The 24,940-nt window shown below is 40.6% G+C and overlaps 1 protein-coding gene across 2 annotated transcripts in view; it reads left to right on the top strand.

The window, feature by feature from the left end:
* The window catches only part of LOC131684849 (uncharacterized), a 732,442-nt gene that overhangs the window by 682,410 nt on the left and 25,092 nt on the right, over positions 1-24,940 (top strand). For both annotated transcript variants that reach the window (XM_058968063.1, XM_058968064.1), the window contains 3 exons: positions 7,317-7,492; positions 7,727-7,892; positions 8,660-8,759. In XM_058968063.1, the coding sequence (XP_058824046.1) occupies positions 7,317-7,492; positions 7,727-7,892; positions 8,660-8,759 (442 nt within the window). The remainder of the gene's footprint in view (positions 1-7,316; positions 7,493-7,726; positions 7,893-8,659; positions 8,760-24,940) is intronic.

Raw genomic sequence — 24,940 nt, 5'->3', positions numbered from 1 at the left:
TGTGAAACATTTTAAAGTTTTCTCCATCATGCAATCACAATCAAAATGTTTCTTTTCTCTTTAGGTTTTTGGTAACAAAATATAAAAAAATTTAAAAAATGCTATGTTGCGTTTCGGCTTCGCCTCATCAGAAACCGACACTACACATTGTCGGAATAGATTAGCGCCGGCTTGACGCAAATCCCTTAAAACTAAAACACACTATGTGTTTCCAATTTTTCCTCCTTAGGGTGAAATATAGCATAGTGCTTTCGCATAGGCCTGCTAAGCCAAGACAAGTTTCGGCTTCACTTGTGTCTCATCGGCATAAACATAACTTCTGCTCGAACGGGACATCACGTTTGATCAATCGTTTGATTGAAACACATAGTGTGTTTTAGTTTTAAGGGATTTGCGTCAAGCCGGCGCTAATCTATTCCGACAATGTGTTAGTGTCGGTTTCTGATGAGGCGAAGCCGAAACGCAACATAGTATGAAATAAGGATTTGTGCCCTCCTGTACAAAGACTGGTTTTTACCAACAAATTTTCACCCTAGTGAGAAATTTTGGTTTTTACCAATTTTTCCTCCTTAGGGTGAAATATAGCATAGTTTAAAAAATGGTTTTTTTCGCAATTTAAATTTTTATCATAAATTTTTGTTTTTTTTTTTGAAAAATGACAGCATTTTTTCAGTGTATATTTTTTTCGGACAGAAGTATTCATTCCCTGTAACTCGTTCTCAGATAGTTTTGCTGTATAAAATACAGTAATCGAACGAAAAATTTTGAAATTCATACATGTAGAAACGTTTACGCCCTTTTGAAAAATTACTCTTGTATCAAAATATTCCAATTGCCAGAGAATATCATGGAGATTCATACAGCGAACACACCTGCAAAGTTTCGTTCGAATCGACGATAGTCATATTTTGCGGTCGGCCGGTTTCTCATGGAATCCCTCAGTTAGGATGTCTTTTAAGGCAACGTCACAGAATTCTCGGCCGCCGTTTGTACGCACGGTATGGTAATAGATCATGTGAACTCTCCACACATCGAACCTCATTGCTACAATGACCTATTTGCTTGTATTTAACGCAATACTGTAATTCATAATACACGGCACAAACATCCGAACAGGTGGCCGATCCTTGACGTAGAAGACATAATTGAGCACAAAGAAGTTTCGCCTAAGCTCGTCCGATGCGAGTTTGAAGGAACACACCATTTTACCCCATCTAATGGGATTGCCATTAAAAATACTCGCTCACTGGACCAAGGCGACGACACCGTTGATCTCAACTTAGTGTGCGGGCATCTAGATGCGAAAGCCCTTCATAAAAAAAACTTGTCGCCAGTAACGTCCCTTGGTAACTATTCTGATCCCATACTATGTTGCGTTTCGGCTTCGCCTCATCAGAAACCGACACTAACACATTGTCGGAATAGATTAGCGCCGGCTTGACGCAAATCCCTTAAAACTAAAACACACTATGTGTTTCAATCAAACGACTGATCAAACGTGATGTCCCGTTCGAGCAGAAGTTCTGTTTATGCCGATGAGACACAAGTGAAGCCGAAACTTGTCTTGGCTTAGCAGGCCTATGCGAAAGCACTATGCTATATTTCACCCTAAGGAGGAAAATTTGGTAAAAACCAAAATTTCTCACTAGGGTGAAAATTTGTTGGTAAAAACCAGTCTTTGTACAGGAGGGCACAAATCCTTATTTCATACTATGTTGCGTTTCGGCTTCGCCTCATCAGAAACCGACACTAACACATTGTCGGAATAGATTAGCGCCGGCTTGACGCAAATCCCTTAAAACTAAAACACACTATGTGTTTCAATCAAACGACTGATCAAACGTGATGTCCCGTTCGAGCAGAAGTTCTGTTTATGCCGATGAGACACAAGTGAAGCCGAAACTTGTCTTGGCTTAGCAGGCCTATGCGAAAGCACTATGCTGTATTTCACCCTAAGGAGGAAAATTTGGTAAAAACCAAAATTTCTCACTAGGGTGAAAATTTGTTGGTAAAAACCAGTCTTTGTACAGGAGGGCACAAATCCTTATTTCATACTATGTTGCGTTTCGGCTTCGCCTCATCAGAAACCGACACTAACACATTGTCGGAATAGATTAGCGCCGGCTTGACGCAAATCCCTTAAAACTAAAACACACTATGTGTTTCAATCAAACGACTGATCAAGCGTGATGTCCCGTTCGAGCAGAAGTTCTGTTTATGCCGATGAGACACAAGTGAAGCCGAAACTTGTCTTGGCTTAGCAGGCCTATGCGAAAGAACTATGCTATATTTCACCCTAAGGAGGAAAATTTGGTAAAAACCAAAATTTCTCACTAGGGTGAAAATTTGTTGGTAAAAACCAGTCTTTGTACAGGAGGGCACAAATCCTTATTTCATACTATGTTGCGTTTCGGCTTCGCCTCATCAGAAACCGACACTAACACATTGTCGGAATAGATTAGCGCCGGCTTGACGCAAATCCCTTAAAACTAAAACACACTATGTGTTTCAATCAAACGACTGATCAAACGTGATGTCCCGTTCGAGCAGAAGTTCTGTTTATGCCGATGAGACACAAGTGAAGCCGAAACTTGTCTTGGCTTAGCAGGCCTATGCGAAAGCACTATGCTATATTTCACCCTAAGGAGGAAAATTTGGTAAAAACCAAAATTTCTCACTAGGGTGAAAATTTGTTGGTAAAAACCAGTCTTTGTACAGGAGGGCACAAATCCTTATTTCATACTATGTTGCGTTTCGGCTTCGCCTCATCAGAAACCGACACTAACACATTGTCGGAATAGAATAGCGCCGGCTTGACGCAAATCCCTTAAACCTAAAACACACTATGTGTTTCAATCAAACGACTGATCAAACGTGATGTCCCGTTCGAGCAGAAGTTCTGTTTATGCCGATGAGACACAAGTGAAGCCGAAACTTGTCTTGGCTTAGCAGGCCTATGCGAAAGCACTATGCTGTATTTCACCCTAAGGAGGAAAATTTGGTAAAAACCAAAATTTCTCACTAGGGTGAAAATTTGTTGGTAAAAACCAGTCTTTGTACAGGAGGGCACAAATCCTTATTTCATACTATGTTGCGTTTCGGCTTCGCCTCATCAGAAACCGACACTAACACATTGTCGGAATAGATTAGCGCCGGCTAGACGCAAATCCCTTCAAACTAAAACACACTATGTGTTTCAATCAAACGACTGATCAAACGTGATGTCCCGTTCGAGCAGAAGTTCTGTTTATGCCGATGAGACACAAGTGAAGCCGAAACTTGTCTTGGCTTAGCAGGCCTATGCGAAAGCACTATGCTGTATTTCACCCTAAGGAGGAAAATTTGGTAAAAACCAAAATTTCTCACTAGGGTGAAAATTTGTTGGTAAAAACCAGTCTTTGTACAGGAGGGCACAAATCCTTATTTCATACTATGTTGCGTTTCGGCTTCGCCTCATCAGAAACCGACACTAACACATTGTCGGAATAGATTAGCGCCGGCTAGACGCAAATCCCTTCAAACTAAAACACACTATGTGTTTCAATCAAACGACTGATCAAACGTGATGTCCCGTTCGAGCAGAAGTTCTGTTTATGCCGATGAGACACAAGTGAAGCCGAAACTTGTCTTGGCTTAGCAGGCCTATGCGAAAGCACTATGCTATATTTCACCCTAAGGAGGAAAATTTGGTAAAAACCAAAATTTCTCACTAGGGTGAAAATTTGTTGGTAAAAACCAGTCTTTGTACAGGAGGGCACAAATCCTTATTTCATACTATGTTGCGTTTCGGCTTCGCCTCATCAGAAACCGACACTAACACATTGTCGGAATAGATTAGCGCCGGCTTGACGCAAATCCCTTAAAACTAAAACACACTATGTGTTTCAATCAAACGACTGATCAAGCGTGATGTCCCGTTCGAGCAGAAGTTCTGTTTATGCCGATGAGACACAAGTGAAGCCGAAACTTGTCTTGGCTTAGCAGGCCTATGCGAAAGAACTATGCTATATTTCACCCTAAGGAGGAAAATTTGGTAAAAACCAAAATTTCTCACTAGGGTGAAAATTTGTTGGTAAAAACCAGTCTTTGTACAGGAGGGCACAAATCCTTATTTCATACTATGTTGCGTTTCGGCTTCGCCTCATCAGAAACCGACACTAACACATTGTCGGAATAGATTAGCGCCGGCTTGACGCAAATCCCTTAAAACTAAAACACACTATGTGTTTCAATCAAACGACTGATCAAACGTGATGTCCCGTTCGAGCAGAAGTTCTGTTTATGCCGATGAGACACAAGTGAAGCCGAAACTTGTCTTGGCTTAGCAGGCCTATGCGAAAGCACTATGCTATATTTCACCCTAAGGAGGAAAATTTGGTAAAAACCAAAATTTCTCACTAGGGTGAAAATTTGTTGGTAAAAACCAGTCTTTGTACAGGAGGGCACAAATCCTTATTTCATACTATGTTGCGTTTCGGCTTCGCCTCATCAGAAACCGACACTAACACATTGTCGGAATAGATTAGCGCCGGCTTGACGCAAATCCCTTAAAACTAAAACACACTATGTGTTTCAATCAAACGACTGATCAAACGTGATGTCCCGTTCGAGCAGAAGTTCTGTTTATGCCGATGAGACACAAGTGAAGCCGAAACTTGTCTTGGCTTAGCAGGCCTATGCGAAAGCACTATGCTGTATTTCACCCTAAGGAGGAAAATTTGGTAAAAACCAAAATTTCTCACTAGGGTGAAAATTTGTTGGTAAAAACCAGTCTTTGTACAGGAGGGCACAAATCTTTATTTCATACTATGTTGCGTTTCGGCTTCGCCTCATCAGAAACCGACACTAACACATTGTCGGAATAGATTAGCGCCGGCTAGACGCAAATCCCTTCAAACTAAAACACACTATGTGTTTCAATCAAACGACTGATCAAACGTGATGTCCCGTTCGAGCAGAAGTTCTGTTTATGCCGATGAGACACAAGTGAAGCCGAAACTTGTCTTGGCTTAGCAGGCCTATGCGAAAGCACTATGCTATATTTCACCCTAAGGAGGAAAATTTGGTAAAAACCAAAATTTCTCACTAGGGTGAAAATTTGTTGGTAAAAACCAGTCTTTGTACAGGAGGGTACAAATCCTTATTTCATACTATGTTGCGTTTCGGCTTCGCCTCATCAGAAACCGACACTAACACATTGTCGGAATAGATTAGCGCCGGCTTGACGCAAATCCCTTAAAACTAAAACACACTATGTGTTTCAATCAAACGACTGATCAAGCGTGATGTCCCGTTCGAGCAGAAGTTCTGTTTATGCCGATGAGACACAAGTGAAGCCGAAACTTGTCTTGGCTTAGCAGGCCTATGCGAAAGCACTATGCTATATTTCACCCTAAGGAGGAAAATTTGGTAAAAACCAAAATTTCTCACTAGGGTGAAAATTTGTTGGTAAAAACCAGTCTTTGTACAGGAGGGCACAAATCCTTATTTCATACTATGTTGCGTTTCGGCTTCGCCTCATCAGAAACCGACACTAACACATTGTCGGAATAGATTAGCGCCGGCTTGACGCAAATCCCTTAAAACTAAAACACACTATGTGTTTCAATCAAACGACTGATCAAACGTGATGTCCCGTTCGAGCAGAAGTTCTGTTTATGCCGATGAGACACAAGTGAAGCCGAAACTTGTCTTGGCTTAGCAGGCCTATACGAAAGCACTATGCTATATTTCACCCTAAGGAGGAAAATTTGGTAAAAACCAAAATTTCTCACTCACACACTCTGATGAGGCGAAGCCGAAACGCAACATAGTATGAAATAAGGATTTGTGCCCTCCTGTACAAAGACTGGTTTTTACCAACAAATTTTCACCCTAGTGAGAAATTTTGGTTTTTACCAAATTTTCCTCCTTAGGGTGAAATATAGCATAGAACTATTCTGAGCTTGTCTGAAGTTTCGGTTTTTTGCGTCCGCGTTGATTAAAAATTTTTCCGACGAATGTTCCAATTCTGCTCAATATTCCAACGGTGTATTTCGACGTCTGTGTACATTTTTTAGTAAATAATAACCCTGGGGGTTTGGGAGCGTAGCGTAGTTGGTAAATCGATTGTCTTGTACGCAGCTCATCTGGGTAAAATTCTCAACTCCGCACAAAGTGTAGGAGGTTTTCCTAAAGAGATTTCGAAAATTCGACAAAGAGTTGAAGGTTAAAACCTCTATAATCAAAATAAAAAAAAACTTAGTATGCTGCCTTGACAATCTATAAATGAGGAAAGAGCAAGCTGCATTGTAACGTTACTTTTACTGAACCTCATAATTCACAAATAAGCTTTGTTTTATCGTACCTGCTTATCCAGTTTGTATCAGTGGAATTGCTAGCGCCGGCCAAATCTGAAACATTCATTACTTTCATTTTACCTGCACAAGTCCGTATCGGACGCATTGATCCCCACCGAAGACGCACACCTTAAGAAAGCGCTGAAATCTTGATCTGGAATACGAACTATGTGAGGATAAGTCATAAAATAAGTCAGGGAAATAGAAAGCAGAAGATGTCTAAGTTTGCCAAAAGTATATGATTTGGCAGGCAATGTGCTCGTGTGGAAGGCGGAGCATACCGTTCGTGAATATTAGAACGGTTAATGGGATGACGCTTCCAAAAGTATCTACTTCCACTTCTAAGGTCTCACGATGGCCCCACGCTTTTCTGACCGGATTTAACCTCATGCTGTTACTAGAAAGACGTTCTAGAATGGTACAACGTACAAGGCTAAGGAGGTCAATTTAGTGCCAAAGGATCTTAGTCCCCCGAACGCACCGGAATTACGGCCAATTGAGAGAAACTGACCAATCAATGAGCAGGCACTCCAAGAGCATTCTAAGAAAAGGTTGTCTGAGGCCTTATGAGCAGCGTTAAGAGTAATGTACGTCCATTTAGATATAGCTATTAAACTGAATAGAACAAACATGGAAAAAGTTGAATAATCTGCAAAAAACAAAATTCCCAGAATGTGATTTTTCCTGTGATGCAATTTGATTCCGTGCACCCATCAGAAGAACGGCAAAATCTGTTTTGCTTTATTTTCGAGCAACCTCCTCGCAACTACAATTAGCTATAAACACGATCATTGGTCACGTCGTAAAACCGCAGCTCCTGTCCGCGAATAACCATTATTGAACCGACTTCCCCAACAGCAGCTCTGTTATCCTATTACGGTATACAATTAACCAGTTCCGCCAACTTCCTGTAATTTATTTCACCATATTTTTTTTCTCTCTCTCTCTCTCTCGTCACAACCCGGCCCTCATTCACAGGTACTACAGATTGTGGATCTACACATGCAACGCTGTGCTCTTGATGGCGGTAATTGTATTCTGTGGCGTTGCGGGTAAAATTTTACTCTCCGACTACAGGCGCTTGCTGGTAACTGGGCTGAGTCTGACGCAGCCGAGCTTCATCTACGCGTACCTAGCGTTGCTGGTGCAATCAGGTCAGTGTTTTGTCGGTGTATACTTCTCGCATGGTGGCATATGTTTTCGTAAAAACCGCCGAGCAGCTGTAGCAGCTAGGCCGGAATTTATTGCGTTGTATCTCCCTCGGCCGGTTGTACCATAAATGGGAATTGTTAAACTACCCGCCTGAAATGGCATAATTACATATGTGATAACTGCTAATCGTCTAAATTGCTTTTTTCTTCCTTTCACTCACATCTGCACATGGACAGGTTTCTTACAACTGATAGGGTGTCTTGGTGCCTTACGACTATCGGAGAAATTATTAAACGCTTACTGGTTGCTTTTACTCGTATTGTTAATAGGGGACGCGATGTTAGGCATATTTTGGATGTTCAAATTCGACCGGGTGATGAACGACCTGCAGCCGATGTTGAGGTAAGTATTCTGATAACATTTCAATTTGGAAATATACACTCAGCAAACAGTTGGGCTGCTTGGCTTAGATATATCTCTCGACATTCTTATTGCCAATCTCTTCTACACGGAAGCTTTCCAGATGCTAGCCTTACTAGCAACCGATTGTCCAGAAATAGTATCGTAGTCTATTAATCCGACTATATCAGAGCGGCAAGCTGTTACCATCCATCCGATTCATTTTGGAAAGCCACATCCCAATATCAACAAAGCCAGTTTGTGCCAGGATCAGCTTCGATACGCATCGATAATTTTCAAACAACCAGCAGCTTCTCCGGTTCGATTTACACAGATAAAATCCCACTCAACATTCATCGACACAGCTCCCCTTTCTGTTTTACATACATATCCCTTGCCTGATCAAAATGCAGGGGTTCAACAGCCCCCGACGGCTGCGTATGCTAATAGAATTCAATATGAATTTAACTCAAAACTTTGGCAATCTTCCGGAAGTCTGATTATCGATAATCATCAATTTTTGTTCCCTGGACCGTAAAGAGATATCGGACAAAGGCGAAAGCCGTAATAAACTGGCAGACATTAGGGTTGCGCACAGGCTTAGTGGTTCAATTCACCGAAATATGTACAGCATCGTCTACTGGGAATTGTCTTCTACATTAGACCATCAACACCCACCCGCCCCAACCCCAATCCCAACGCAAACGAACCGTTGAGCAATGTATTAAACAATTTTCTTTCTTCACTCGTACCATTCTTCCAATCCACAGAAGTCGCCTAGCCCATGAGTATGGAAATTCAATCGAATTAACAGATCTCTGGGATCGGCTGCAAAACGAAGGACGATGCTGTGGCGTAGCAGGACCACAAGTGAGTATAAACGTTTTAGAACCAGGTTTTACTATCGAAACCGGCGCCCGTTATCATCGCCATCATCGTCATCATCATCATTGCCATCAACAACAGCAATAACAGCAAAATCCCTCAATTTAGAACTCCGGAATCCGGGAGTATGATTGTGGAAGGGCGGGGCCTAAAATACTGTACCGTCTCACACCCCAAAACGATAAAGAATCTATTGCGGGTTAGGGTATTTGTCAGAGGATAAACTGGATCTGTTGCGATGGTTTGGTAAGAGTAGCATATCGAAATCTGATTTATCGAGCAATGAAGCATGTAAATTTGGTTAGCCGTTTGGCCGGAAACTACACGCAATCTATTTTAACCTATCAACCCCGGGGAGAGAGATGCCATATAAATACGCATTGCTACGATCAAAAATAATACCATCCTAGGTGGTTTCGTTCGATGCCAGCTGCAGCAGTAGCAGCAGCAGAGTCGTCATCATCAGTGCAAGCGTCAGTAGAATGAGAATCAAGTTTTGGGACACCGACGACGATGCTTGAATCTAGAGCACGACGGACATTCATGTAAACCGCAATAGTTTCGGAATTCATTAGTGAACAGTAATTTACATGTCAGTCATGGGGCTTTGGTTTACCAATCCGTTCGGGATTGGAGTTCAGAACCAGAGTCGTGTGCTGGGATAAAATGTGGATGTGTCGGAAATTTATGGTAGGGGAGACTGGCGTGCTGGCTTGACTAAATGTAAGCAAATTCCACTTTTTCACTATTTTTGAATATAGTGTATCAAGATATATTTTTTTTTCGAGAATTGTCCTGAAGCTGTAGAGCTAGGTTCTCGGAAGGGCTCTTCGTCAGAATCACTCAATACAACTGCAGACGAGGCCGTGATTATGAATGTGATATTCATTGTACGGTTCACATATGTGTGGATGTGGGGACTTCGCGATCGCGTGTATCATCGCGAAGGGCTCGAGTATTTGTACGTTAACGCGTTCGATCGCGTGTATAAATTCTATATTGTGGTCGTGTGTCCTTTCGCATATTCGCGTGTGCTCTTGGATGATTGCACGCGGACCGTGAATCTGATACTTAATCATCGATGTACGGTTCAGACGCTAAAAGAAAGTAAATTCTTCCACATCACTAGAGTTCCCGGTTAGCGCTAATTTTTTATTGGTCTAACTGAATATATAGGACTAAACTGCTAGGACGGAGGGTAAAGATTCCCGGACGTGACCGATTGATGATCGCGCGAACACTAACGTTTGTGGGTTCGCATTTGTAACTTCGTAAGTACTAAAATGTTCACCTTATTACCGGGATGTTATCAAGTTTGCGCGATCGCGGGCGTAGGTGTGCGTGAATTATCGCGAAGGGCTTTAGCGTTCGTATGTTAGCGTGTTTGTCGCATGTGCTCGCGTGTATGTAAATTTTATAACCGTGTGGCAATTTTCACATTCGCGTTTTCTTGGATAGTCAGTGAACGTAACGATTGAGCATTTAATCGGGTTTAAAACCATTCTGTTTAGATCACACCACGAACCAAAGCTCTCCAATTCACTCTGAAGGAACTCGGCATCGGTTTTATCCTATATTTGTCGAAAAATTTGCATGCCGTCGGCAAAAGAAAGGCGGGGTCCTTGTAATTTGATGTTGACGCCATTAAAGTAAAGGAGGAATATCACTGGACCGAGATGGCTTCCTTGTGGGATGCCGGATGTAGCGAAGAATGGTGCAGATAGACAATCCTTAATGCTGATTTGGAGTTGCCTTCCATCGAGGTAGGAACGAAACCAGCGCAGCTTCGCTATTGCGATATCATGATTGATTTTCTCGAAGGCCGCAGATAAATCCATGTAAATAGCATCGGTTTGCAATTCGTCAGCGAATCCATCGAGTACATATGTTGTGAACGAGAGCAGGTTGGTCGTTGCCGATCGTTTACGCAAAAACCGTATTGGTCGCCTGCAATGTAGTGTTTGCAGTGATAGAAAAGAGGGTCCAAAACAACCAGCTCGAATAGTTTTGATACTGCACTCAAACACGAGATTCCCCGATAATTGTCAATGTTCGATTTGTTTCCTTTTTTATGCTCCCGGTCATGTCGCCATGAAACGTGTTTTCTAGTGAACATGCAAGCTTTCTTTTTTTTATTGGTGCAATTGAAGGCATGGACCTAGACTTCCGGCACCGAGGATGGAGACTTCCGGTAGTGACCGATTCATGATAGCGCGAGCGAGGGAGTTGGTAATTTCAAGCTTCAGACCGCGTTTACAGGTGATGAGACGTTCACCTTATCACCGGTATGTTAGCATGTTTGCAAGAACGCCGGTGTAAGTTGCGTGATTAATTAGAAGCTTATAAATTGACCGATATTATTTTTGGGATACCATCTTAAAGCAATTGTCTGTCAGAGGTGTTTCAAACAGATGCTCAAATATGCTTGATGAAGTTTGCAATACCGTCAAACCTGATACCAAATAAATGATAAATGAATTTGCCTTCGGTTGTCAAAGCATTTTGGATCAACTGCAATAACCGTTTCAATCCCAATTTTTCTAGGGTTTGCTTATCTCTCCCATTGGCTGAATGGGTTGACGGTATAGCAAACATCATCAAGCAATATTACTTGTATCAGATTGATCAGTGTTTTAACAAATAAACAAAACATAGCCATTCATAATCTATTGAACATAATTGTAGCTATGATCTCCAAAATCAAGTTGATTTAGTCGTATGTCCATTTAGCCTTTACCGAATGAATATCTGCTGTTTCTTCTTCAGTTGCTACTTTCTCGACGACACCCAAACGCATACGAGATATAGAAATGCCTTAATACATGCGAAATCTCAAACGGACTAGCATACGTGACATGCAACCGCCCACACGATAAAACAATGCAAAATCACATCATAACAGATAAACGCTCGAGACTTTCGCGATAATACTCACCCGGTTCCAAAAGCGGGAAAAAGTTCACGCTTCATTGCTCAATAGACTACCAAACATCATACACAATAACTACTAATAACACAAAGAAATATTCGATTAACCTATCTATTTTGAAAAACGTATCGAGACAGTAAATAAAATCGCGTTACTTTCTAATTTATCGTTCATGAATTATCAGGCTTCATCTGAATGGAAAGCAACTAGGTAAAATAAATTTGTTCATATGTCGGTTGAAGAATATTTGATGTCATTAAAAGTAAACAACACTCCCGATAGTCGGATGTCCGGAGTTAAAGTTGCATATTCTACAAACGGAGAATGTCTAAATTAATACAACAAACGATAAAACTTACATACATTCTCGACAGCTGGCTGCCCAGAGCAATTTACGCACGATAGCACTTCAAAAAGTTGCATAGATTGTATCACTTGCCTGGATTCACAGATTGATGTAACTATTTCACTATTTCCCTCCAACAAAAGCTCCATCCCCTGACAAACGGGAAGATGCAGAGAGATGCGGTTGTCACATTCTTTTCAATCCCCGCAGATGGTAAAGAATCGTATTCGCCCAGGGGCTCCCACTCTAAGATATGGAATTTATATGCACAAGTCTCAGGTAACCATTGTTGGAGACTACAATGAGATGGGTGAGCTCTCCAAAGCCCGCACGAATATTCAAACGGAAAAACGATTATATAAAGAAAATCAAACACGCGAAATTATACACACGCTAGCGTACGCGACATAGTAGTCTTAGGACACCATGACCAGATACTCTAATGATACGGGGGAGCTCAATCCCTTCTAGAATTGTTTAAACACGCACACGCGATCAAACCCGTCAACATACAAACGCTCGAGTCCTATGCGACTATACAACCCTGAGCACAAACGCAAACATGCGATTACTATCATCCACACAAACCGACGCTCGCGATATCACAAACATAAAAAAGCTTCTGTGACCAAGTGAACGTTTCAGGAATCGCACACTCAAAATGAAATATCAGACTTTCAGTTCCCGCGAACATTCAAGAACCCACGCGAATATGCATATGACATAATTATGCAATTTAATTTATACACGCGAAGTTACGTCTACAATAGCACCCGCGACATACGAACACCCACGCTACCCAAGACGTTAATATTTAACTTTTTTCTAGTGCATGTAAGGTTTCAAAATTATTTTTCCTTGAAAACGGTAAGATCAAGAAACACAAAAAGTTTTATTTCATAAAGATAGGTGCCTTCCTTGCAGTGCTAGAAGCTGCTCATTTTTTACCTTCCAATGCTCAATACAATTCTCCCAGAATATTTACAATAGTCCAATTGCATGGAAAACGTAGCCAAAGACAGACTAAATTGATAAGTTTTATCAGTTTTCAAAAATATTGCACCATTACGAAGATATATGAAAAATTCATTTTCCGTCGTCAACGTAAACTGTCCCTGGGAGCACTGCTCCAGCAGAATCCAATCAGACTAATTGCAATAACTTCAGTTCTAGAGCTGATTCTTGTACCCGTTAATGCTCAAATGAAAGGCAATAGTCACATTTATTAGCCTTACTTCTTTTTGCGAGCAAATCTTGCCTCAATCAAAAGTTATCGCTGTTTACAAACGTTGTTGTCCACAAACAACATGGGCATGAATGGGTTAAACGCTCAAACCATTCTCGATACTCGTCGCACATCCATGTCCGCGATTTCGAAACATTGAAAACTGCTCGGTGACTAGGCGGACATTTTAGCACTTATAAATTTTGTAAACGCGGTCGCAAGCGCGAACATACAAACGCTCGTTTCCACGCGATCATTAAGTGTTTACGCGACCCGACATCTTAACCGTACATTCAATATTACTATCAGAATCACGGCTAGTTGCAATTGGTATTAAGCAGTGTTTTACTTCCGGTCTCGTCTGCAATTGTAGTGAATGATTCTGACAGAGAGCTTTTCTGAGCTTCCAGCTCTACAGCTCGTTTTTGACAACATACAAATTTTTCCTCTTGAGCATGTTGAGCAAAATATTAGCAAATATCTGTTAATAGTGTGCTGAAAAAATTAATACATAATCTTTATAGTTCCAGGGGGTTCCTAACCTAAAATTCCAGAATGAACAAGTTGAGCGGATTAAACATTCACCATTCGAACTCAGTTGATCAGACCAGCAAAGAATTGCTCGTACGTAAACAAAACGTTTTGCTATTTTTTATAATTTAAAATTTTATAAATATTTCAGGTAAAACGATTTTCGCATGTTAAATCTGCACTTCCGAACAATTATTTTTCTGCATACGCTTCATTAAATTATAATACCTACTCAACTGACTTTTTCCCTAAACGAAAGAATATTCAACACTTGTCTTTGGTAAACTTTATTTAAAATTACGTGAAACATCAAAATTACTCGAATCTATTAATATTAGCGCAGCACAACTCATTCACGGCATAGTGTGTATGTTCAGCGGCAGAGAAAACCTTAAGCATACTGGATGCCGTGGCCCATAACCTACTTTAAGGATTGTCCTTAGTATATTTTTCGAATATGAATAAATGCTGAATGTTAATGCCACCAATGCCATTAATTAATCCAGGATGGCGCCTCCGATTTGATGGGAGTCTCTTAAGCCTCAAATTTTCGGTCTAATGTGGAAGTCGCCATCCTGGAAGTCAGTCATTGACCGCTGGTAACTACATTATCGTTCTACATTCCATATTGACGGAGTTATACTGAATTTAGCTGAACTGAAACTCGACTTAATGGATTTCAAAATGGTGTCAGACATGTAGCTATCAAAGCCGCTTCGAAAATCCCTATAATGAGAGTTTTAAAGAATTTCACCAAACCGGAAGTCGCCATCTTCGCTTTTGAAATTACGTCAGACATCAATATCAAGTTCGTTCAGAAAATGCCCATCTTGATTGGGTTTTAGAGAATTCCGCTTAACCGGAAGTCGCCATCTAACTTTTCTAAATGGCGTCAGATGTCAATATTTGGCGTCTACTTGCTAAAAATACCCATCTTAATAGGGTTTCAGAGAATTCCGCCAAATGTCGTCAGACATCAATATTTTGCATCTACTCGTCAAATCCATTTCGAAAGTACTCATATTGAATGGATTTTCGAGAGTTCCGCTAAACAGTCATCTTGATTTTCAAAATGGCATCAGATATCAAAATTTGACGTGTGGTTATAAAGCCTGTTTCGAAAATACTCAAATTGATTAGGTTTTTAGAGAATTTTGTCAAACCGGAAGTCGTTGGACCAGACTTTTTTTGCATTCAGAAGAACTCAAAATATTTTTGCTAAAACAGATTTAGGGTGTTACACCAATGTAGAATATTTGAAAATTCGAAATATTAAAAATAGTATACCAAAAACCGGAAGACGACAATAATAGCTGAATGTACAAATTTTCAATACCGCCTCTCATATATGCCGCGAGAAAACTGAAAATTTTAACCGCGTTTCCCATGATAAAATCGTTTTAGGATGGCCGGAAACATAACTCGAACAAATCACTTCTGATCGTTTCGAAATGTTTACAGTAAAAAATCCTTAGGGTGCAGTTATATACCTCAGTCTTAATCATACATAGGCATCAAAAAATAACAAATAGAGATTCACAGACATCTTGTTTGGTAACAAACTTCCCAAAGTATTTGCTGTTTGCTTATTTTGTAATAAACTTCCCAAAGTATTTGCATTTTCATCTCCCTAGACTATTCCGGGACGGTTTCCTCTTCAATTGAAATACGCGAAAGGATGGTTAGGATATCTCATAGTTGATAAATCATTTGCCTTGTACGCAGTTCATATGGGTTCGATTCCCCACCCCGCATATAGGGTTAGAGATTTTTATAACCCGAAAAGAGAGACGAGAATAACCCTAAGATTAAAACTTCTATAATCGATAGAAACAAATTGAAACACAACAAAAATAAAATTACCGCTGCTACCCATATTCAGAATAAAAACGAATTCAGTAACAAGAAATTTCTGAATCATGTTCAGGACAAACGAGTAATTAACACGATCACTCATAGCACTGAACCGTCGTCCATCGACACCTTATTTTTCTCCAGTATCAAACAATCAACTAATTTAGATGGCGCTGCCAACGATAAGCAAAATGAGCTGGCGTATTTATGGTTTCATCATGCTTGGTAGTGGTAATCAGTCGAAAGATGGCAAATGGTGTTGCTAACTGCGGACCATTTACGACGAAATATCGCGTTTGCGTACCCGTACGCGAAATTGAGATCGACGGCGTGGTAACCAGATTCCAGTTTTTAATAGCACTGCGTCATTGTGACAATAAATAAGTTGTGGAAATGAGACGGGAATCATTAAAATGATTTTCGTGGAAGGAATGCTGAAAAGTGTTTCTACTGTGGAGAACGTCCACATGATTTATTAACCGTACACACAGCGCAAGGAGGGACTGAAGCGTACCATTCAGGACCACTCGGAGCGATCTTTTGCAGAAATGCTAGAACGAGATACGCCACCTGCCACTAAGAATACGGAAAAATAGACTGAGAAAGAACAACCGAAATGTTGAGGAAGGAATACGGCGAGAAATCACATATTTTATTGAGCACACTGAGAATAGATATGCCCTTGAGCAGGAACCGAACCTGCATTGTCCCAGCATCAAAGATGTAAAAATGGGTCAGAAAACATGGTACTAAATTCCAATTTTAAACCATGTGGGACAATTAAATTGAGTAATTACACTTACAAAGTTAAAATTATGAAAAGAGAATATATATAAATAATATTTTAAAAGTGACAAATTTAAAATTGTAGAAAAATTGTTTCGTGATAACAATGCTGTCCTGCAACAACACTTTCCCCTAACGGGAGAACTAGAACACAATGGATAGTTATCGTACATCCAGTCGAGACAAAGAATGATAAGTAACTTTTCACTTTTGCGGTCATGATCCATAAGTTTCGACGATGGTTTCGATACAGTTTCATTCCGAGAAGTTAGTGAAATGGTTTGGCAATAGTACAATAAATTTAATTCCCGCCAAGCAAACGCTGAAAGATGATTGATTTTGCACTGTTTTCCGAACAAATCCAAATGACTTAGTCATTATTACTAAAGATGAGTGAATAAGTGAGTGAGTGAATAGCCACCCAAAAGGATTGAATTTTTGTTTAGCAAAACAAAAAAATGGCGCTCGTGGCTATTTTTTGTGTACATGTGAGTGCTGAGTTGAATGGCATCATTACATTGGGTATACAAGGTCACGTTCTCAAGTTATGCACTTTTAAAGCCAATAATACTAAAAAGATATTTATAAATAATTTTCACGGCCTTCCTCACATACATACATCGAAACTGTTAATTTTAGAGTTTTAGTATGTTCTAAGAAGTTGTATAACATAATACAGCGCATGCTTTGGAAAAATAATTTTAGTGATTAATCCACCTAGAAGTAATAACAGAACATCAACTGACCAAAAACATCATTTAGGGACTTGGTGCCTTTATTAAAGTTGAGAATGTAATTAGAATCAATTTTATTGACGACATGGGTGCTCTATGTATTCAAGATATCGTTATAAATTAGGATATTTACGAAAAATTCGTTTAAAATAAGTTTCTCTAACAATAATGTTAACGATAACTCCCACATTCGTTTACCTTCCACAAAATTGTTTAGAATATCGAAATACACATTTTATCCATGGTAGGTGTTAAAAACCGCTGTGAATAAACGAACGAGGACGTGAGCTCCGGACGCTCCCCATTTGCGAACTGGCATCGATCGAACATCAAAGAAAAGGCGGTTGAAAAAAGAACAAGGCATAAGTGAGACCACGTGCAAGCCAACAGTACGTTCGATGGTATTTCGTGAGTGCGAGCCAAAATTGAGGTGATTTGGCCAATTAAGCTCTAAAGTGAGCATGTCATTTGTGTAGGAGTCGTATATCGGTTTGGGAAAATCGGTGCTGCCAAACCCACCGGTGAACTCACCAGGACAGTTTGATCGGAGGAGCATCATCCGCGAGGAAAGCTTTCCATATCGCCCAACGGACAGTAACCACCGGGCGAAAACGTAAGTTACTGTGAATTGGAGGTTAATAACCCGAAACGGAGAACCTATATTATAAGTCCAGATTTGATTCTTTAATTTGTTTAACCTAAATTCTACAATCTAAATTGTATAACCTAACTGGAAAATCCTAACCTAAAACTTCTTATATCCTATGTTCATGCAAAAATTATTAATATTACTACCTACATTCCATGCATCGTGGTAGAGTTTCGCTGCCTAGAAAAGTATAGTCGAACCTAGTTTGGTCGCGGTATCGATACGAGAGAACACTGAATGTAAGCTCTGAATAAAAATATGTGAATTACTTTCTAACTAGAAACATATTTCAGCTTAAAAGCTGTCTCCCATTGGGACTGCTGGTGGATAGTGTTTATTTATGCAAAAGAACCCCGCGAACCGAACAGTAGGAGCATCTAAAATTTACTATAAAGAAGTTACATTTAAGACAATTTGGTTTGATAAAATTTCGTGAAAATTATTCTATCTAGATATAGTGCATACATAGAGCTCTTATGTCTTCAACAAAGTTATTTCTAATATCATTCTCAACAACTTTAATGAAGACATCAAATATCTAAATAAAGTTTTTGAAGAGTTTATTCTCCATCATTCCATTAGGAGAATCAAGCAGCAAAGTCATTTTTTCAAAAGATGCGCTGCAGAAGAATATGCTGAACATCCAAAGTTGACGGTTGAAATTATGCATTAGTGGTAAATGCAAAATAATATTGGAATGAAAATAAGAATATAGTTTTTCATTCGTTGAATTGATACAACTGCGTGAGCTAAACAGAAAGACAATCCACCACAAGTGTAGTTACGGTCGTACAATTGTTACTGCTTCAGTCTAGTGAATTATAGTTGATTGTTTTTGCTTGTTGCTCTTCTCGACTTGCAGGTTACGGTCGTTAAACCTCCCTTCTTATTGTCGATTTGCTTGTGGGCGGGGATGGTCATTGCCCCCAAAATTACTGGTGGGATAACAGTCTGCAAATTAACTGAATATGTTGCAGTTAGTTTTTGTTGTATTTTATCTTGAAAAATAACTTAAGATACTCATTGTATATCAATTAAAATATGACTCGTAACTCATTTCGAGTCGAGTCGTTCCCAAGCAAACGCAGTTTTCTGTGATGCGATAACACACCAACGACAAAATATTTCCCATACGGAAGCGCCATCCGCCCCAGCCAGTGGATTAGCAAGTTTTAATGTGATTTTGATTACGGTAATCATAAATCTTGCATGATGGCGGAAGGCCAGGCTAGGGCGGGTATCGGTGTGGTTCGGATCAGAGCGGAGAGATGCTCAGCGCTAAAATTGCTATTTACTACTGCAGCAATGAATCATCGGTCCCATCTGGCGAGGCTCTCATAGCTCCCTTCTCATACGTGTGCTAAACTAAGATTGTTCGGTCCTCTGCCGATGGAACTGTAAGCGATGAATGCAATCTAATATACCTTAATTACTTTCTTATTGCTGCTATTCCGAGATTCATGCTTATGAATGTTTGTGTGTGTATGTAGGTATGGGTATGATTCATGTTGCACTGCAATGTTACCCTCAATAAATGCATTGATCGCTAGGGGTGGTACAGAAATGAAAATGATTCATATGGGTGGCAGGGCACTCACCTAAACACACACAAACGAGTGTACGACGTTAGACTTGGGACAACTTAATCTTTGTACCGAACGATAGGGAAGAAATTAGAATTTGTTTCCCAAGAATTTCTTATTTCCCAGGAATTTCATTTTCTACGGTTTCAGTACATTCCCCTGGGTAGTCGAATATTTAATTTTCTATTATTTGCATTATTGAGGTTTGATTTTAGGGTCATTTGCCTCTTTTCTCGGGTTAGAAAAATCTCTTTAGAAAAACCTCTCATCCTAAGTGCGGGATTGGGAATCAAACCCAGATGAGTTGCAAACAAGGTGATTTAATTACCAATTACGCCATGGTCACTTCTCAGGTGTTCCACGTGGACACGTTCGGGATCAAGCGATGTGTCCATCATCCACTCGCCGCGTTGTCCCATTCCTCTTACAACTTCCTCGCGATGCCAATCGGCGTTCTTCTTCCGATTCCTTCGGTGTCTCTATTCCTATAACACTCCTGGTCCTCCTCCTGTAGCAATATAATGGAAATCAATCTGGCCATTGCACAGACCGCAGGATACGGTCCGATAGGCACTGGCAACCCTTATTTCAACACTCTAAACATAACTTGTTTCTTCTCGTCTTTATTGCTGGATACCACGCAGGACTTCTCAGTACTGAAAAATAGATAGAGCCCTGAGAAACGCCCGCCATAATTGTCATTATTCCCTCACCCTTGTCTGTCTCGTAGAGCAGTCTTCGGTGCTCAAAGTAGTTTTTCAATATCCTATAGAGGTACTCAGGAACCCTCACGTTGTGCAGCGAATGGGCAATAGCTGCTCAGTAAGCACTATTGAAAACATTCTTCCCGTCTACGGCAATAACGATATCTCCTTCGCTGTTTTAATGTGCTGTCTTCGCAGGCTCTCACAACCATTCAGATGACATTCACCGTAGCCCTACCTTTTCCCGAACCCGAACTGCCTGTTAGACAGCAGGCCCTCAATCTCCGTGCACTTGGTAGCCGCGCTCAAGAGAGTTTCTCGTCCGAAACCGACAGACATATTGACCTATACGCTGAAGCATCTCCAGGAGGCTTTGCCGACTTCGACCGCAATGAGACAATCCCCTGTCGCTTCAAGTTATCGGGGAAGCTACCTTCTTCGACGCATATCTGCAACGTAGTCCTGAACATGTTCGGGTTCACCTGTAACGTTGGGGGTTCCGTCGAGTTTTGGGGCCAGCTTGACTTTCATGACTGCCGCTATCTCGACCAGCTCTTTATTGGTTATTCGGGCTTCTTCAGTGTCCTCCATCTAAAATTTCGTAAGTATCACTGTTCTGACAACATTTCAGAAATAAAATCTCATAAGTTCCTCGAAAAAGGCAGATTCGATTTTCGCAAACTAAGTCTCAAATGGTAGGTTCAATATTCCCAAAGACTGTTGGTGAAGTTCGAACGAAACGGACCTTATAATAGAACATTATTTTTTGCAAATTATACTGAATACCGTATATTTTTTTTTCGAAAGTTGTTTTACTTGAGCTGTAGAGCTAGGATCTCGGAAGGGCTCCCCCCTCAGAATCACTCACTGCATTTTTAGACGAGACGGGAAAAAGCACTTCTCAAGGCCAAGTACAGCGGATCGTGATTCTGAATATGATATTCATTGTACAGTCCAGATATGTGCGGGTGTAGGGGCGTCACGATCGCGTGTATGATCGCGAAGACCTCGAGCGTTTGTACGTTAACTTGTTTGATCGCGTGGCCGTTTGTATGTCACGTATGCTAGCATGTATGTAACTTCGCGTGTATAAATTTGATTTTATAACCGTGCATCCTTCGCACATTCGCGGGTGTTCTTGGATGATCGCTGGCGGACCCAGATTCACTTAATTTTCGGTATACGGTTCAGATGTTAGAAGAGAGTGAGTATCACTAGAATTTTCACTCATGTCGCCATATTACCTAGTGAATATGAGTGTCATTTTTTGTCCAACTGAAGGCATGGACCTAGGCTGCTAAGACCGAAGGCAGAGATATCCGGACATGACCGATGCATTATCGAGCTAGCATGAGCGTTTGTAGCGTTATGTCGCTGAGGAACGTGTTGTCTAGAGTAGTGAATCTCAAACTGGGGTTCTCGGACCCTTAGGGGTGCGCGAAGTCATTGCTGGGTGTCCGCGTAAAAAAAATTATTTTCCGAGTGCAGATTGGAATTTCAAGTCTTGTTTCCTAACAAACTGAAAATAACATATTGATAGCATACAAAATCGATGTTTATCCGTGGGGGTCCGCAGCAACCCAGGGCAATTTCTAAGGGGTCCGTGGTACGAAAAAGGTGAGAACCGCTGGTCTAGAGTATAGCAGCGTCATTTTTCTTTTTTAATATATTCAACTGAAGGTCTGTACCTAGGTTGCTAGGACCGAGGGTCCGCTGTGACCGATTCATGATCGCGCGAACACGAGCGTTTGAAGTTTCGTGCTTGAGACGGGTGTACCATTTGCACGTTAGGCATAAAGACGTTATATACAATGAACGTTAGGCATAGTATACATATGGCATAATGGATGTTAGGCATAATGGACGATTGGCATAATGGACGTTAGGCAGGAATTATCATGTATCACTTAACGGAACTTATTTTTGGTGCCGATGGCGCCGGGTGATGAGGGCGTGAATGTTTGTACTACTTTTGATATTGCATGAGCATGAGCATGATGACAATTAGTAGTTGCTACTCCGTTGATTGACCAGAACAAGCCAAATTGCACAAAGAACCAACGAATGGAGCCTGGGAGTAGCTTCCCATCCTCAGTGTGCACGTTTCGAGAGTTCTAAATTTTGAAGTGTCAATAGCGGCGCCGGCCACGCTCTTACAGTCATCGGATAAAGAAGGGAATGTTAGTGTGATAACCGTTGTTATGGAGACCGTGTATACCTCTGCATCTCCACGGTTATCACGGAAAGGAGGTTTTGTTACTGGGATGGGATACATAATCACATAAATCTGGATTCACCTTGGTAAGTTATAAATCTATGTGACTCTCAGAAGCGTTATAAGTTAGTAATTGCTCTGGGCAGCCGGCTGCCGAGAATTTAAAGATGATTTATCGTGTGTTGTATTAATTCGGGAATTCTTGGCGTATAGATATGCAACTTAAACTCCGGACAGCTGGCCATCGGGAGTATTGCTTTTCTTTAATTGAACAAATATTTTTATAAGACAAGGGAACTTTCAAGTTTCTTTACTCCGACGAAGATCGAAAATCTTAGAACAATAACATAGAATATGATACGATTGTCTTAACTGTCTGGAGATATATGTCGTAATGGGAAAGTTGATACTTGATTGAATATTACTATCTTACTATCTTAGTATAATTATCGAGGTTAAATCGCGATATAAGCATATATACTTTCTTTATACAGTCATGAGGAACAAGCCGGCTCTTGTAACCATTATCCATGCGCGATGTTATGCTATCTCACGACGAATTCGCACTGGGGTATGGCAATGTTTGGTTTTTATTTTTCATGGTTTTAAATGAAGAACCCTAATTTTAGGTATTGAAAGGTACAGTTTACAAATGCGACCAGATATGATTCACCAAGCGTCTAAGCAATAACAGTATTTTATCTTAAATATGAAAACTATAGGGCAAAATAGCAAAATATTTTTTTTCCGAGTGGATATAAAAAATCAAGTCTTGTTTCCTAACATACTGAAAATGTCATTGATAGCACACAATACATCAATGTTTAACCGTGGGGGTCTACAACATCGCTGGGTGATTTCTAAGGGGTGCGTGATTTTACTTTGTAGTATCTCGTTAATATTTTACGAAGACTACCGTGCAAAACATAGTCTTTTCTAGCCTGAACAAAAAGGAGTGTAAGGTTGAAATCTTCACAATAAAGTCTTGCGATTACTTTTATACTTGTTATAAATTATTCCTATCATCCATTATGCCTAACGTACAGTATGCCAATCCTTCATTATGCCTAACGTATATAATGCCTATCGTCCATTATGCCTAACGTGTTTATGCCTAACGTATTTATGCACAAAGTATGTATGCCTAATGTCGCGCACCCGCTTGAGACCTCGTTTATAAGTTTATAGGTGCTTCACTTAATCACAGCTACGTTTTCATGTTGGCTAGATCGCGGGCCTAGGAGTGCTAGGATGATCGCGAAGGATTCGAGCGTGTTAACGTATTCGATCACGTGGGTGTTTGTATATCATGTGTGCTAGTGTGTATTAGGGCATCGCAAAAAAAATTTTTTTTAATTCTCGAAGCCCCCCCCCCCTCTCATATTGTGACAAATGTCAAAGTAAGCTCAGATGCCAAATTTCACATCATTTGGACAATTTTAGACCCCCGCCCACTTCGCTTGAATTTTTTTTAAATTGATGCTATGGCAAAATGTGGAGGAATTTTTTTTGCAATGCCCTAGTGTGTATGTAACTCCGTGTGTATAAATTCTATTGTATAACCGTGTAGTCATTTTCAAATTCGCGTGGATACTTGAAAGTTCGCTCGGACCGCGAATCTGATATAAAATTATGAGTGTACGGCTCAGATGAGAGAACTGAAGGGTGCTAGAACCAAGGGTAGGAGCTTCCAGACATCGCTACCCACGCGATCATGATTCCGGTAGGTCTGGAAGTGTGAATTTGTTTAATCTCCCTTGAAACCGCGTGAATAAATTGTAGGTATTAAAACGTTCACTTGATCACAAGGGCGTTTTTATGTCTGCCAGATCGCGGACGTGGTTTTACGTGGATGTACGCAATTGCATGTTCGACTTTGCGACCAGGACTGTATTATCGCGCAGAACTGGAGCGTTTGTATTCTAGCGGGTTTTATCACGTGGGTGTGTGGGACGCGTGCAATTTGTTTGTATACCCGTGTAACCGCTCACATATTCACATTGAATGTTCGCACGAACCGCGAGTTTGACTATACGGTTCAGATCTAGAAGGAAGTGAGTTCCCCCCGTATCTGGCTTTGACACCCTGAAACTTCTAGTGTATATAAGTGATTTTTTAGACCAAGATTGAAGGCATGGACCTTGACTGCTAGGACCAAAGGTAGAGGCTTCCGAAGCGATTCATGTTCGCATTGGAACGGGCGTTGGTATAATCGCATTTGAAAGAGCATTTATAAATTCGTAAGTGCTAACATATTGACTTGATCTTGGAAGCGTTCCTATGTATGCGAGATCGCGGACGTAGCTGCGCAGGTTATCGCACGCGTGACCAGATGTGTACAGGGTGCGCCATCTGGATGTATCCTATATCAACATTGAACAACTCCGCCATTTTCCAACCGATTTTGATAAATAAACACAATTATGGAACGTCATTTAGTGCCATTTTAGCTATGAGTCGATTAATACCAAAAAAACGCTCTGAAATCGTAGCGCTTCACACTGAAAACAATCGTTCAATAGTGCTTATCGTAAAACAATATTGCAGGCATTCGGCGCCTTCAAACAAGACAATCTGTAAATTGGTGAAGAGTTTCTTTGAGTACGGGTC

Source organism: Topomyia yanbarensis, chromosome 2 (genome assembly GCF_030247195.1).
Source record: "Topomyia yanbarensis strain Yona2022 chromosome 2, ASM3024719v1, whole genome shotgun sequence".
In the NCBI taxonomy this organism is placed as follows: domain Eukaryota; kingdom Metazoa; phylum Arthropoda; class Insecta; order Diptera; family Culicidae; genus Topomyia; species Topomyia yanbarensis.
Note: the sequence above shows the minus strand (reverse complement) of the source record. Positions and strands in the feature narration are given on the sequence as shown.